The 16,723-nt window shown below is 49.4% G+C and overlaps 1 protein-coding gene across 1 annotated transcript; it reads left to right on the forward strand.

The window, feature by feature from the left end:
* Positions 1–14,595: 14,595 nt before the first annotated feature.
* ENHO (energy homeostasis associated) lies at positions 14,596–16,653 on the forward strand. Its single transcript, XM_024560184.4, has 2 exons — positions 14,596–14,933; positions 15,873–16,653. Exon 2 carries the CDS (start codon positions 16,046–16,048, stop codon positions 16,274–16,276), a length of 231 nt encoding a protein of 76 aa, XP_024415952.1. The 5' UTR covers positions 14,596–14,933; positions 15,873–16,045; the 3' UTR covers positions 16,277–16,653.
* Positions 16,654–16,723: the final 70 nt, after the last annotated feature.

Consider the following 16,723-nt stretch of genomic DNA (forward strand, 5'->3'; position numbering starts at 1 on the left):
AGCCCTGAGGTGGCTGGAAGGGTGGTATCATGCCTCTAACCAGACTGGGCCTGGGCCCGATTCTTCCCTCCTTGGGGGTCCTTGTCCTTGACCTCACAGAGGCTGCTCTGCTCACTTTGGGGGGCATGACTGCTTTCTGCCGCTGCCTCTGAGTGCTGTTCCTCCACATCCATTATTTCCCATGATGGTTCTGGGGAGCTGGGGATAAGTATAGACATCATATTTTGGAGCTAAGTCAGAATGTGGAGAATTAAAACACTGCTGAGGGGGCTGCTAGGGGAGTGTTGGATCCCAGGTCCAATGCGCACAGCAGTCCCGCCTCTCAGCTCACTAGTGTTCTTTGGTGCTCTGGGGATGGGGACCCCCTCTATGCCCCATTCCCATAATGCTGACTTGTCTCTGCCTCTACCCTCTTCTCACTGAATCCATCCCTATTTCTGTCTCTGTCTCCCATTCCTCTCTGAATATGTCTGTGTCCCGGTCCCTATTCTTGTGTTTCTCTCCTTATGTCTCTATCTCATCTCTGTCTCTCTATGTCTTCAGCTCCTATCCCTGCTGCCCTCTTTGTCCCTCCAGCCATCTCTCTATCTCCATCCCCATCTGCCTCTCTGTCTCTTCATCTCAACCTTATTCTCCCTGTCTCCCTGTCTCTCTCTGTCCATCCCCATCTCAGAGTCTCTGTCTCTCGCTGTGTGTATCTCCATCTCCATCCCATCTCTGTGCCTCTTCCCTGACTGTGTCGCCCTTCCCTCCCTTTGCCTCCCTTGTGTTCCTGTGCTGGTCCAGAACCCAGCCTGTGGCCGCTGCGCCTCGCTGACCTGAGCCAGGGGCTGCCCTGGCTTCTGCTGCCCCCTCTCGGCCACCTGCCTGTCGTTCATTCCTGCTGCTGGGCAGGCGGCTAGCCCCACACGCATTCCACATCTGCCTTCCAGCAGCCAGCCAGGAGAGAGGGAGGTGGCCGGGAAACACTAGGCAGGAATCCCTCCTGAGTAGCCTCCGGCCCTGAGAACACCCCAGAGCTAGTGAGCTCACCAACTCCCTGGGCTGGGGCTCTGAGGAAGTTCATTCTCACATGGAGAGAACAGAATGTTTGGCTCCAGTCCACAGCTCTGCACCCTGCACCTGTGTGTCTTTAGGTTTTGAAGCCCACATGTTCGCTATGCCCACAGCCCCGAGCTACTGAACCTGACCCTCAGATAGTAGCACCTGTCTGAGGGTGCAGGGCTAAAGCCCTGGGGGCTAAAAGGGCTGGCATGGAATCTTTACACCCTTCGCTCTCCTGGAGAAGAGCAGAGGGGGAAGGAGATCTGATGAGGGGGGTCTGATAGAGCCAGTCTGAGGAGAGAGGCTGGAGGGGACCGCATCTGACAGGGCCACTCTGATGCGGAAGACGACGGTGAAGGTGAGAGGGCCTGTGGGCTGTGTTTACTCTGAAGGGACATGCTGCTGAAGAGGTCGTGTTTGGGAGGGCCAGTCTGAAGGGTGGGCCAATCTAGAGAGGGTCTAAAGGGTCTGGGCTGAGGAGAGACTACTCTGAAGGCACATGGGTTTGAGACTAGAATCACCAACTAGTCCTAGCTTGCCTGGGACTTTCTCAGTTTTAGCACTCAATACCTCGAGTCTTGGGAGGCCCCTCAGTCCCATGCAAACCGGGCCAGTTGGTCATCCTATTGGAGAAGGCCTTGCCTAACAGCACCAGTCCGATGGGGGAGGCTGCTCTGTGAGTAGATCCAAGGGGACCTGGTCTGACAGTGCAAGTCTGAGGGAAGAGGCTGTTCAAGGGTAAAAGCTTCTTTGGGCAGGAATCAGGCCCAGAGGGGGCAGATAGCTAGGGCCCTTCCAGAAGGGCAGGGGCTTGGGGAGTGGCCACCAGGGGGCAGGGCAAGCCCTTAGGAGAACCAGAGGCAAGGGCCCCAGAGGAGGAACCAGACGGGGTGCAAAGTGTGCCTGCGACAGTGCACGTCTCACTGGGCCATCGCGGCTAATTTGTGGTGGTGGTATGCAACTGTGACCATGTTTTTCAGTGGCTAGGTGACCAGGGCACAGTCCATGGTGTGTTAGCCTGTGATGGAGAGTATAACCTACTGAGGTCATGGCTAAGGTCACAAGTCATTACCTGTGGCTATATGGAAGAGAGCGGGAGCACCTCAGGGCACCAGGACAGGACAGCAGTGCCACTGAGCAGTCAGAGAAAGTTCCCTGGGAAGGGCTGAGATGGGGAGGAGCGACAGGATCTAGACTTTCCTACCTGTGTTGCCTCCAGACACAAGAGCTAAGTGCTTGGCTCACACCTAGGGACGGCTCTCAGGCCACCCGCATACCCAGGCCCTGCCTTCCCTCCTCTCCAGCACCTCTCCTGCTCCCTTCAGCTGGCACTCCTCCAGCTGAACACCACCACTCCCCCTACTCTGCCTCCATCCCCTATCATTGTTCCTCTCCTACTTCCACACCTTGGTTCCTGCTGTGTCCTGCCCAGATGCTCTCCTGTGAATCATCTGAGGTCCCTCTGACTCCACCTTCATGAAACACTCCCTGCTCATTCCCTCTTTACTGTGGACTGAACACCCACCATGTGCTGAGTCCTGATCTTGTGGGCCTCTCTCACCCCAGGAACTTGAAAGGGCTGGGGACTGGAGCTGCTAAGGTTTTACCCAGAGGAGGGTCTGAGGGAAAGGCATGGACGAGGCAAGGCGAGGGACCCTCCAGTGAGGATAGTAAAGTGAAGCCAACACAGAATCTCTCCACCCCGTTCTACTCCCCCCCCACTAACAAAATGAACAAAAGCCAAACAAAACAAAACAAAAATGCTGCTACAAACTCAAGTCCACCCAAACAAGGAAATTCTTTTTCAGAAACCTTAAAAATGTGATAGCCAAGGAAAGTAACAGAAGATTCTGGTGCAACGAGGGAGTGGTATATTTCCTTACCTCGTGCCCCAAAGTAGCATTGAGAGAAAGTGAGTCAACAAAACACCAAAAATTCTCACTATTATCCTTTAGTGTGAGGGAAGTGGACTGTGTGGTGAATAAGTAGACTTAGGAAAAGTCTGGAAAAAAAAATATTGTAAGTAGAAGCCCCTGTGTTCCTTCAGGAGATCCCAGGAGAGGCAAGAAGAGCTCCCATGGCTTGGCATCTTCAAGCGTATGGAGCTTGGGTTGGGGTGCGGGAGACAAGCCAAGCCTGCGGGGTGGGATGTGCCCCACACCCCAGCTGGGGTAAGATATCGAACAGGGCCTCAGAGAAGAAACAGAACTCAGGTCCCAGCCAAGCCAGCCTCAGGCCACAGACATGGGGGTGGGTGGGTTTGAAAGCAATAGTCAGCTTTCAAACCACAGCTCATAGGGAAAGATAAGCTGGGCCAGAGGATATGAGAAGGAGCTCAACGGCCTACATTTCAGAGCAAGAAGACGTTTGCCAAAGTGAGCCATGGTAGACAGTTGTAAGAGGAAAGTCCATGGCCTGTAGCCATACAAACCACAGCCACAATATAGGTAAGAAGGAAGAAAAGAGGGAAAGTGTGAAGGAAGGGAAGGAGGGAGGTAGGAGAGTAGGAAGGAGGGAAGGAAGGAGGGGGAAAGGATTGGAGAGAGGGAGGGAGGAAAAAGGAAGAAGGAAGACCAAATAAAAACAAAATAGATCTCCCTGGCTGGTGTGGCTCAGTAGATTGAGTCCTGGCTTGTGAACACAAGGTCGCTGGTTTGATTCCAGTCAGGGCACATGCCTGGGTTGCAGGCCAGGTCCCCAGTTGGGTCCTGTGAGAGGCAACCAATTCATGTAACTGTCACACATTGATATTTCTCTTTCTCCTTCCCTTCTCCTCTCTCTAAAAATAAATAAACGATTTCTTTAAAAAAACAAAAAATAGATGAAAAACCCACTCTAGAAGAGAACTCACCAAAGGAATAAAAGCATATTCCTGGAAAGTTCTTCCTGTTATAGAGGGCCTTAATTATACTATGAAATCAGTAAAATAAGAACTCAAAGACAAGATGATAAAACAGGATGAGATAAAAAGAGATTATAGAACCGTGGAAAAATAATTAAGGACAAAAACAATACCGTTACAGATGTAACAAAGTAGAAAGAGCAGAAACACAGGTATGGCTGAAAATTGAGGTGATGAATGTTGTACAGGAAAGGTCTGAGATACTGAGAGGAAATGTGATTGGCGAGATGATATTAAAGCAGCCAGAGAGAAGTTAATAGGGCAAAGACAAGCTACCATAAGCATGATTATTGGCAACCCTTTGGAAAGTTGAGATTCCAAAAATGGAACGGAAGAAGGTATTAAGGTATGAAGTACAGAAAAGCTTTCCCTGAAATGAAGAACTGAATAATCGGGTTGAAAGTGCATACCACATACTAAAAACATTAATGCAGAATAACTGGCACTAAGACACACTGGTTTAGTTACCAGACTTTGAGGATAAAATAGAAATACTTTAAGAACCTAGGCATAAAAAGCAAGTCACATACTGGGGCCAATTCAGTCTGATCTCAGATTTTTCCAAGGTAACATTTCACAAAGATAATGAAGAATATCTATCTATTTATCTACCCATCTATTTCTTTTGATTTAAGGCAAATCACTTTACCTCCTGAGCCTCAGATTCCTAATCTTCATTCTGGGGATAACAAGATTTACATTAGAGGACGTTTTTTAGATGGTGAGATAATATGCTATCCCCCCTTGTGGTAGGCTAAATAATGGTCCCCAAATATATCAGCATTTTAATTCCCAGAACCTGTGACTGTTAATTTAAAATGGCAAAGGGATCTTACAGCTTGAGTAAGTTAAGGGTCTCGACATGGGAAGATTAGCCTGAATTATCAGGTGATCCCAATGTAATCATAATCATCCTAATAGAAACGAAGCAGAAGGAGGTGATGGGGTGATGGAAGCAGAGATTGGAATGTGGAGGAAGGGGTCGACAGGCCAAGGAATACAGGCAGCTGCTAGAAGCTGAAAAGACAAGGAAATTGACTCTCAACTTAGAGCCCCCAGAAGAAACCAGCCTTGCCCGCACCTTGACTCTTGTGCCCAATGAAACTGATTTCAGACCTCTGATATTCAGACTGTAAGAGAAGAAATCTGTGTTGTCTGAAGCCATTAAATGTAGGGTAACTTGTTAAAACAGCAACAGGAAACTAATATCACACCTTCCTATGAGCTGTTGCTATTCCCTTGGCCCAAGTTGACCTCCCCGTCCATCTCTTTCATCCCAACTCCTACTTGTTCAATATCTGTTTCAAGTTTCCCTGACATCACCTGCCTTCCACTGCTGCCCAGAGGTAGTGCATCCCCATCACAGCATTCACCACTCTGTGTTACAGCTGCTTATAGATAGGTCTCCTCCTGTCTGCCTGCCCAGCCCAGCAGAGTACCCAGCCTGTTGACTAGTAAATGAATAGATGAATAAATGAGGGCTCAGTGAGTAGTTGGTACCATATAAATAACCATTACTCTCTTTCCTTGTTGTCAGGATCTCTCCCTTCCCTATTTCCACCTGGCTCTCTCTCTTTCGCCAGCCTGTCTTCCACATATACACACTCCTCCAATCTCAGAAAACTGACCTGTGTCTTTATCTGATTTCTTTCTTCAGTCATTGGTCCAAAGCATTCGCTGTTGTGTGAGTCTGTCAGTAGGTTTACGTGTGTGTGTTAAGGAGACCTGTGAATTTTGTGTGTATTTTCCTGGATATGTAGTGAGTTTGAGACACGTGTATCTCTGTTTGGGTGTGTTTTCACATGCATGCCTGTGTCCGTGGGTAGGCCTGTTGTTCCAGTAAACATGTCTTTCTTTGTATATATGCGCGTCTCTGCTTTGTGGTGTGTGTGTCTGTGTGGCGTGTGTCTGTATATTCGGGGAAGGATACATTTTGATTTCTGCCCCCAAGGGATTTGACTGCCTGAAGCAGGAGTTGGTGGGCCAGGATAACTTCCTGCCACAGTGCTCCCTTTCCTGTCTCATGCAGGAGGCTGGGCTTTTTTTTCCTCCCTGTCTCTTGGGATGAGGATCTCAGGCCCAAGGCAGAGTCAACCACAGACATATTCCTGGCTCTGGCCTCATAGAAGCCTAAGCTTTTTGAAGTGATTATGCTAAGGAGAAGGGACAAAGGCAAAGCAATCCAGAGAGTACCCCCAAATGAAGAGAGGGTCTGTGTTTGCATGGACAGGTGAGACAGACAAACACTCCCTACCGACGCCCTAGGAGTGAGGGCAGCGTGGGCTTGGGAAAGAAGGATCCTGGACACTGGACTCCCAATCTGGGCATCACGGCAGAGCCATGTGAATCACAACATAAAATAACCAGGACCTCTGCACAGTTGGGGAAGGTGGGGTGAAGAGGAGCTTGCAAAATCACCTTCCTACTGGCTGCAGGAGGTGGGACCTGGGAGAAGAATTACACTTAGTTTTGTTTTGCTTTCCTATGTTAACCATTTTTAAGTGCACAGTTCTATGGTATTAAGTATATTCACATTGTTGTACAATATATACTTATTTAGCATATATATTTAGTTTTTATAAAATAGGGAAACATTACTAATTTTGCTCACCTCAGCACACCCACCACTGGGCTCAGTGTCACGGGATAAACACACCAGGGGTTGGGGGGGACCACCGTGGAGAAGCAGAAGACACCTGCTGCCCCGGGGGGTGTAGAGCAGAGGAAGGATGGGAGGGAAAAGCAGGAATGGCGAGGACTTTCCTGTGGTCTGTCTTGTAGAGGGGCTGCAGAGGAGGTGGGGCCAGGCAGTCTGGGCTTTGAAAGCCAGAGGCTTCTGCCAAGTGTCAGGGGCCCCTGGTTGCTGGGGCCACCGGGTCAGGTTTGTGTTTGGAAAAGACTGTTCTGGGGCCATGCAGAGGAGGGCAAGGAGGGAAGAGAATGTGGAACACTTGTTGGCTGACCGCATGAGCAGGCCTGAGTGAGGTGCTTTGAATGAACGGCGTGAGAGGCCGAGAGCAGGTAGGAGAACTAAGGCCAAAGCAGGGAAAATGGTGCTTTTTCAAGCACATAGTCACCAAGTCTTAATGAACAATGGGTAGGAAGAAGAGGGAGCGAGAAGAGACTCATACAAGCCCTGTTGGTTGAGAGATGGTACTACTGTTTATTGATCTAGTTAGCACAGCAGAGGACAGGCTCTGACAATAACCATGACTCAGACATCCAATCACTTGCCTACAGTCACAGAGCAAGTAAGGGACAGACGATCTCAGAGGTAGACATGTCAAGTGCAAGGCTTGGGGGACCTCTTGGTGGAAGGCATCTGGTTGGTACTTAAAAGAATGGACACTGAGGTCAGACAAACCTGGGCTCCTGTTGCCCTTGGACAAGTTGATTAATCTAAGGTTTAGTTTCCTTAAGTGAAAAATGGGAAGACAGTACCTAATTCATAGGGTTGTTCTAAGGATTTAATGAAATGATGTACATAAAGAAATTAGCACAGCACCTGCCATGTTGTAAACACGCCATGAATCTTAGCTCTTCTAATAACCATAGCAGCAGCAAGAACAAATACCAGTCTGGGACTTGGGAGTGAGGTCGGGGTTGGTGTTACAGAATTTCCAGCACAAAAGTGGGCACTGCAGCCACAATGCAGAGGAGAGCACTTTAGGAGAAGAGAGAAGAGAGTGGGTGCAGAGAGCACAGTTACCAAGAAGCTGAGGAGGGACCAGAGAGGTGAGGGAGACAGACAGTATGCTTCAGTTAAGGGCAGTGCTGCAAATTTGGGTTTAAATCCATACTGTATCATGGCTGCTATGGGCACCATAGAAAAATGCCTTTATTGCCTTGAGCTCAGACTCCTTCATCTGTTCCATGGACCTTTCTTACTTGCAAGTGAAGGATATCTATGACGAAGTAAAGCTCTGACAGAGTCTAGGCAGTTAATAAACAATAGCTGTTTTAGAAGGAGAAATAATGTTCCCAGAGAGGGTGAAAAACAAGGGAAGATAGAGTTTCAAAAGGGATCAACAGCTTCAATGCTGCCAAGAAGTCAACAAAGATAAGGACTAACTATTCATTGGATGTGACAAGGAGGTGGAAGTGACCTTGTTGATCCTGCTTCAGGGACTGTGAGAGCAGAAGGTGGGGACAGTGGCTGAGGAGCAAAGGAAGGTGAGGAAGTGCAGTTGAGAAAAGAGGTGACAGCCTGGCAGGGCTGATGGTCCGGGTCAGGGACAGGCACAGCTTTGAGATGGGGAGACCGAAGCACATGGCAAGTTTGCTTGTGCCAGAGTGTAGCTGCTTTGTGTCCACCGGCCCCCACCTGCCAAAGACCGGCTCCAGCCCTGAGACTCTTTGTTTTCCACACAAGGCCTTTCTGTCTAGGTACAGACCACAATGCAGTCCCAGAGCCCTGGGTCACCCAGGCACCTTCTCTCTCTGCCCTACTTTCCAGTATGGCTTGGGCAAAGCTGAAATGGTTCATACCTTCTGCCACAGCCTTAGTTTTCATCCCTGTCCTTGCCTGCCTACATCTTCACAGACCAGGGGAGATGGACAGTAGTAATAAAAAGAACTATCAATTATATCCTTTCTCCCGGTTCCTTCCCACCAGTACTTAAATTCCTCACCCGCATGTAAAATAGGCCCAGAACTGATGGGTTCCTTCCCACCAGTACTTAAAACATGCCCACATAAGAAACATAAGAAATTTTTAGAAATGAAAAACTTCCTGACTTCACATCCTTGTGATCCTTCCATATCTATTCTCCTTCCTCCTAATTTTTATAGTCAATCATTTTGAAAGAATTATTTATACCTCATCTACTTCTTACTCTCGAAACCACTCACATCTACCACATACCCGTCTCCACTGCCCACTGGAACTCCTTCTTCCCAAGATAATCGACAACCTCAGTTCTTCAGTCCAGTAGTCCCTTTTATATAAACTACTGGAACTCTCTTTAACATTTTGGACTGCTGATCCCTCCCTCCTTGAACCTCTGTCCTTTGGCTATCCTGAAGTTATGTTCCCTCCTGGTTTTCCTTCTACCTCTCTGACAGCTCCTTCCTTATTTTCTTTGCAGATTTATCTCCCCCCCCACCATCCATGTTTTGTTTGAATTGCCCTCCCTTGTGGTAGGAACTACTTTTCATTCACATGGTTATCACGGGAGCCACCAGCTTATGAGACTTCCTCCCAACACAGATCATTGGTGCAGGGAATGGCTTCTGACCAGAGTCAGGCTGATAAGCGCAAGTCCCTAGGAATTTTGGAACTGGAACTGAGAAGCATAAGCCAGAAGTAGAACTGAAAGAGATGAGCCAACATTTTGGGGGGGTACTTGGATTTAAGCTGTAAAGTTCAGAATTGTCAGAAACTGAGTTTATTAATTGATGGACTGGAGAAGCATAGGAAGCTTATCTGGAGAGAAAACAAAGAAGAGAAAGGAGGCAGGGTAGGGGCAACAGGCAGAGCTTCCCAATTCCTCTGACTCTTCCAGTGTATCTTCATCCTGATTGCCAGAGCCTCTCAGCTTCCTAATCAGGCCAGCAACATTAGAGAACGGCCAATAATAAACTCAGCTTCTGCAATTCAGCAAGGCATCTAGCACTCTGAGGTCAAAACTGAAACACATTTCCTTATCCAAGTTAAATACTTACTCTATTGACCCCTAACTGCTTGCAGACCACCCATTTGGATGTCCCTACCCTGCCAGGCAAATGTGATGGTGCCTCCCTTCGTAAAGTGAGCTGACTGGAACGCAAGCGAGGCAAGGTCATCATGCTGGGGCAGGCTGAAGAAAAGCTTCCGGCCCTGTCACTCCAGCCAATGATTCCCCACGAAGCCAGAAGGCACAGTCAGAGGGATTGAAAGAACCCCTAGACTTACTGCTAGAAAAGAGAAATCACTCCTCCAAGACCTTGGGCAGGCCCTGTATCTTCTTGGCACACCTGGAGATTCAGAGAGCGTGGTTCTACAAAATTCTAGTACTGATTATGGTAGTAGAAATATGTTGTATTCATGGATGTCCTTCCTCTTTTATATTGTCATTTTAAAATCCAGCCTCTTCAGTACAGAAGTCAGAACTAAAATCCCCAGCATCCCTTGCAGCTTGTTTACGGGTATGCTCCTTTCACCACGTGAAACTTGGATGTGTAAATGAGGAATATGAGTGAGGTCAATATCACCAAATTTCACCAGTATTTCTGGTTCTTCTGTCCTTCTGAGCACCGGGAGAATTACACTTCCTTGACTCTTGATGTTAGGTGCGGCTGTGAGATTTTTGGTCAATGCAATGTAAGCAGAAGTCAGTTTTTCCTCCCTCTCTTCTGCCCCAGCAAACTCTGAGGGTTGATAGTAAGGAGATGGAGATGGTGGAGTCTCCAACAGCCAATATCCCTGAGTGACCACAGTGAGCAAGACTCCTCTTCCCCCCTTCATTCTGCTGGAACTATAGCATGAGCAAGAAATACGCCTTTGTTGTTTTAAACCAGTAAGATCTGTAACTGCCGTGTTACCTAGCTAACCCTGACTGATACAGGGTGGAAGCAGGTTAGATATAGGGCTTTGATTTCTGCTCTTGCTGGTAAGCACCACAAGTGTCCAGCTGTTGGGTGTGGAGTTAGTGGTAACAGTGGTGGTTCCCAGTGGTTGCAATATTGAGTTCCTACCACAGAAGTGCCATAGAGCTTGTAAAGTTGGCAGTCAAATTGAAATCCCGGTGCTGCTTAGTATTTGGAATGGCAGTGGTGTGGTTTCCTCATCAGGCTGTGTGGTATGGTTTGGGTATTGTTCCTAGAAACAGCCTCCAGCCCATTTCCTCAGCCCTCCTAATAATTCTGAACTAAATACTATCTTTTAAGCAAATCCCTTTTATGCTTCAACTATCCAAAGTGGGTTCTATTATTTGTGGAAAAGGACTCTGACTGATAAAATTACTATATTTAATAAATCTAATGTTCCATCAATTATAAGAGGCAAGTTATTTTATGAACTACTAAGAAAAAACAGGCTGAAAAACTATTACATGAATTGAAAGACATATTCTGATTTCAGAGTTGTTTAAACTAGAAAAACATGTGTTTTAGGATCAATGAGATACGTTTTTAGCAAAAGGAATTCTCCCCCAGACGAAACTGACAGGCAGCTGATGGTGGTTGTAAAAAAGAACTGTATCGTCTGGGAGGAAAAATAAAACCGCGCCCAGCCCTCATAAATGCAGAAATCTGTGTTTGCTCAGTCCCAGAACAGCCCCTAAGACACCACCAGGAAGTGTAGTACTAATCAGTACGGTGCCCCACAGAGAAATCCTCCATAATGGTGCTCTCGGAACACTGGATAAGGATCTCATCCTTGTGGGCAAGACCTTGGGGCAGCCTATCAGGAACCCGACAGCCAAAGAAGTACGTCAGCAAACAGATGCTATGAGATTTCCTAGTCCCATCATTTTCATTGTTACTTGTGGTCAAAAAATATGTAGATGATGCTTAGGGTTACTGACTGACCACCGTACAGTGCTTTCTGTTTACTTCATTTTATTCTCCATTTCTTCCGTCTCTAAGGATTAGAAGGTTTGGGGCTTTTGCAGGGGTGTTAAAGATAGTTCTAAGGCAGTTTAAGCAAAGGCAATAGGATTATTAGAAACTATGTTCACATCTTGGAGAGACCTGGCGATAACTGCAGTACAAAGGGACATTACCCAGAGAACCTGTATTTGAAGAACAGTGGTCCTATGAGATAAACTCCAGGAACAATAGCTAAATGTGTGTCACTGAGCTTCCCTTCTTCCGAAATGAGGTGAACTTACTGGCATATGTATGTGGGATGGTTGGATTATGTAGGTGAGAGCATTTTGGGAATCATATATAGGAAAACGATATGTGTTGGGCAAAGGGCGAACTACAGTGAACAACTGCCATTCTGCTTTTTCAGGATCTCTCTTCTCCTGGGAACCCCACCCCCATCCCAATGTCCATGGAGTTATCTTGTGGACCATGTTGGGCAATTTGATCCTCATTCATTCCTTGACCACAGTTGATTGGTCCCAAGTTAAGCATCTTATTAAGCTGAGCCAATCAGAGTACTTTCTGAGAATTTGCAAACTGCAACCAAGAAAAGCCAGTGTCTGGTTGATAAGATTTTAAGTTTTGGGATAGTCTGAAGTCAAGATTTCCAGCATGTGGACGAGAAGAGCACTGGAAGCCAGTGTGGGGGTAGGGATGCAGGGTCTGGGGTGGGGAGGGGAGGGAAACGAAGGAGACAGAAAATAATAGAGATGGCAAGTAGAGAGAAAACCTAACGTCTTTTGAGTCTATTAGTTCCAGTTGTCCCTGAGGCATCCCTGTCTTTAGGTTTCATTATCCGATTATAAATGTATCTTTTTTGCTTAAACCAGTTCTTGCTTTTCCTGGGTGAGCTCATCCACTTTCCTGGTTTGACTACTGTTTGCTGTTAACTCACAAAATGTTATCTTCAGCCTGGACCTCCCTCCTAAACTCAGACCTGTTTATCCAACTGTCAATTGGACATCTCATCTTGGGTGTCCATGTACCTCAAATTTATCATATCCAAAGCTGAACTCATCTTCTCCCCAACTCCAGCCCCCTGATGAAACTCACCCCTTCCCACGTGTTCCCTATCTTAGTAAAAGGCATCACAGTACTCCTAGTCATCAATCTGGGAGTTATCCCAGATTTTCTCTTCCTCTTACCCCCATATCCGGTAGGTCTAGGTCTCTAAGTCCCGCCAATTGTAACTCCCAAATGTCCTCAATGCTCTCCTGTTCCCTCCACTCCTCCTCCCCTACATCATGTCAGTCCCTGTACTCCTTGTCTTCACTCGAATGCTTTCAATGCCTCCTTCCCCCCAGCAGCTCAAATCATCCTTCTAATTTCTGGATATTATCACATTATTCCTCTGCTCAAAATTCTTCAGTGGCTCCCCACTGTTTCCAGGCTAAAATCTGAGCTCCTGCAACTAGGTCGCAAACTCACTCACAATGCACTCAGATGTACAGTGATACAAGTCTCCTCTGTTTCCTAGAACTGATTTGATCTTGCTCACAATGGCTCCAACCTGCTGGGTAACAGGGGCAGGAGAACTAAAATTAATCCACTCTGGTAAACCCAGTAGGGTCCAAAAGTTTTTTTTAGACAGTCTCTAAGTAATTCAGAAGGTTGGAATGACTCTGTTTTTCTGATTATTTTACCCTTCCCTTTCTCATTTTCCAGACAGCATTTAGATGTATAGCGATCTCTTGTGAATTTCATGGCATTGGGGGGAAGGGATCCCTTAGCCATGTAGTCCTTGGGGTTGTGTCAGTTGGCTTTTACTGAAATGTGGTTGGTCTGGTGTGAGTGAATCAGTGAATTACAACCCTGAGAGGTAGCTGTTAGTATAACCATTTTACAGATGAGAAAGCTAGAAGAGATTAGTAACTTGCCCAAAGTCACAAAGTTAGGTAAGTGCCAGAACCAGGAATCAAAGCCACTCTGAATCTGGTAGGCACTTGGATCTTAGTTTAGAATTCCAAAGGTAAGTTAAGGCTGGGTCCTGACAGGTGTGGCTCTGGAGGGCTGCTGGTTCCCATCATGGCTCAAGCCTAGGTTTCCGGCCAGGTTCCCAGGTGGGGGCTTGCGAGAGGCAACCAATCCATGTTTCTCTCGCACATCATTGTGTCTCTCCCTCTTTTTCTCTCTCGCTTCCCCCCTCTCTAAATATAAATAAAATCTTTAAACATAAAGTTAAGGCTGGATTTGGGAGCATTGTCTTCAGGGTACAGCTTCAGGGAGGTGTGCGTTCATGGAACACATGTAGAACGTGATGAGGAGAGGGTCCAGTTCGAAACACTTAGGAATATGAGGTAGGGTAGGAAGGCCTACCTGAAGGCCCCTGACCAAGCTGATCTTCCCCTTGGGAGAGCTTCTAGGATGGAGTCATGCCTATTCTAGCCAGGGCTGAGCCATCCCTCAGGGTACCCTATTCCTCTCTGTCCCAGGCTCCCCCACAGCAGCATAAAGTACAAACCTCAACCAATACATATGGGTGGGAACTCAGTAAATGTGTCCAAAGAACTTGTGTTGGCAGAGCTGCTCATACCTCCTGGGGCCAAGGAATGTAGAGCCAACTACAGACCCTCTCTAGGGAAGAAGCAGACTCCACACCCAGGTGGGAGTGGACGTGAGGGAATATGGGGAATTTTCAAGATGAAGAGGTTGTCTGTTACCAAATGTAGGGAATGCAGAGACCCCTACCAAATGTGGAGAAGCGGTCCCCTCAGATACAGGGGTATAAAGGCTTTGGCCTTTCTCAGATGCTAAGTGTGCAGCTCTTCCAGGTGTGAGAAAGCTGGGCAAGTAGGTGGCCCTCACCGCCCCGCCCCCTTCTTCATGGGCAAGCATCAAAACAGAATAGCCCCTTCAGCTCTCCTGCCACCCCCTCCCCAAGCCTGCACAAGGGGCGGGTCAGTCCCCACCCAGCACACGACCAATGGCACGTGAGGCTGGAGTAGCCAGCCAATTGAATGGCAGTAGCAGCGTGTGGGGGGGATGGCTCCGCCCCTCGCAGGCCACCAGCCGCCGACAGCCCGAGGGGCGGGACTATTGGCTGTTTTTGCTGTCCGCCGAATCTGGCCGAGTCCAGCCGAACGCGGCCGAGCCCAGCCGAACTGCGTGCCCGGACCGTTCGCCGCTGCCGCCCGAGCGCCGCCTAGCAAGTGAGCGAGCGGCCCCGGCCACGGAGGAGGCGCCGCCCCAGGGAGAGGAGGTGCCCGCTCCGCAGACCGCCCGCGGCAGAGGCCGCCCCGGTCACGCCGCGGCGGGAGCGGCCGGTGGAGGCTGCGTGGCCGAGGGGGAGGGCCGGGGGAGGGGACTTCGCCCCGGCCCGCCTCCCGCGCCCCCCGCTCGCAGGCTTCTGATCCTCAGTCGGCGCCCAGCATCTCACTGCCCTGGACCCTCTGGCGGGCTTGCACCGGGCTCAACTCAGGTAAGGGGGCCCTTCTCCCACGGACACGGGGGCCGGGAATCAGCAAGATTCAGAGACGGAGGTAAAAAGACCCACACGGAGACACCACCGGGAGAAAGACAGACACAAAGACAGACACAAAAGAGACGCACAGACCCAGAGACAGACCCCACGGAGAAAGGAAGAGACACGTCTATGGGGACAGAGGGACATACAGCCATGAAGAAAGAGGGAGAGACACTAGAGACCCATATGCTGATACAGAGATATACAAAGAGACAGACTGGGAGAGAAAGGAGACATACAACAGAAACACTGAGACACTCAGAGATGGGGACACACAGTCAGCTACACAAATTAGAGGGTGTACAAAGGCAGATGCACACATCAGTCGAGGAAACTGAGAGACATGCAGACATGTACCTGACCTGGAGAGACAGTCCCACAGAGAGGTCACACCTAGGTGCACAGCCTTGGATACACAGACCCACACACACCTGCCAGGGCCTCCACAAAGTTCCCTCTATGTGAGCTGGCGTCGCTGGAGGTCTCCTGGGCTGGCTGGCTGGAGTCCGGAGAGGGGGGAGGTGCCCAGGCCACATTGAAGCTGGTTACAATCCCATCCTCCAAGGTCTTGGGCTCCCTGGGTCCCACCCACTCACAGAGTGCTCTAGAGGGCTGGAACCTGGGTGGGCAGGGCCAGAACATGTCCACCTGTTCTAAGGAGAATGAAATACAGGCTGCCTACTCCAGCTTCCCCACTGTGGGTCTACACCCCCTCCAGGTACCCAGAGCCAGGCCTGAGCATGGGATGTTGGCTCTGTGGAGGGTTTGGGCCTGCTGGGACTCAGTTCTCTGTCAGAAAGCCTGAGATGTGGGAGGGGGCTCTCTTCTCTCCTCCTAGGCCTTACCCCATCCCTTCTCCTCACCACCCTTTCCTTTACTCTGTACCCCCCACAGGCTCAGGACTGCAGGTGGACATCTCTACTGCCCAGGAATCATTGAGTGTGCAGACAGAACAGCCTCCTCAGAAGGCTGGCTATACCGGAGTCCTGCCTCGGCATGGGCCTTGCCATTGAGGCGGCCCCGCTGTTGGCCCCCCTGTCTGTGCTGGTCTGAGGCTGCTGCCTGTCATGGGGGCAGCCATCTCCCAGGGCGCCCTCATCGCCATCGTCTGCAACGGCCTAGTAGGATTCTTGCTGCTGCTGCTCTGGGTCATTCTCTGCTGGGCCTGCCACTCCCGCTCTGCCGACATTGACTCACTCTCCGAATCCAGTCCCAACTCCAGCCCTGGCCCCTGTCCTGAGAAGGCGCCCCCACCCCAGAAGCCCAGCCATGAAGGCAGCTACCTACTGCAGCCTTGAAGGCCCCTGGCCTAGCCTGGAGTCTGGGACCTAAGTCCACTTCATCCAGAGCCTGGGCTCCAGAACTCAGTGTCCAGCCTGTCTGGAGCCGGACCCAGCAGGCCAGAGTGTAGCCAGCCTGGCTCCACGAGGGGCTCTGGTGGCCCTGGGTAGACAGGCCCAGGGTGGGGGTTTATGAGTTGGTGCTAGGGCCTGGGCCTTCTGGACTCTGCTCCATCCCAAGGGCCAGGGGCTGGGTCTACCCTCTCTCTAGGCTGAGTGCCTCTAGGCCCTCTCAGTTGGGGAAGCAAACTGGAATCCTTGGCAATAATGGGAGGGTGTCCAGGCTGGGCCCCTCCTCTGGTCCTCCCACTGTTTGCTGGGTAATAAATGGAAGTATGGCTATACCTTGAGATTTTCTCCTCTTCCTGAGGGCCCTGCAGTAGCAAAATTCAAGGTGGTGGTGGG

This window comes from Desmodus rotundus, chromosome 1, assembly GCF_022682495.2.
Source record: "Desmodus rotundus isolate HL8 chromosome 1, HLdesRot8A.1, whole genome shotgun sequence".
In the NCBI taxonomy this organism is placed as follows: domain Eukaryota; kingdom Metazoa; phylum Chordata; class Mammalia; order Chiroptera; family Phyllostomidae; genus Desmodus; species Desmodus rotundus.

Coding starts and splice junctions, on each gene's coding strand:
- ENHO (XM_024560184.4), top strand. CDS start 16,046: ATGGGGGCAGCCATCTCCCAGGGCGCCCTCATCGCCATCGTCTGCAAC.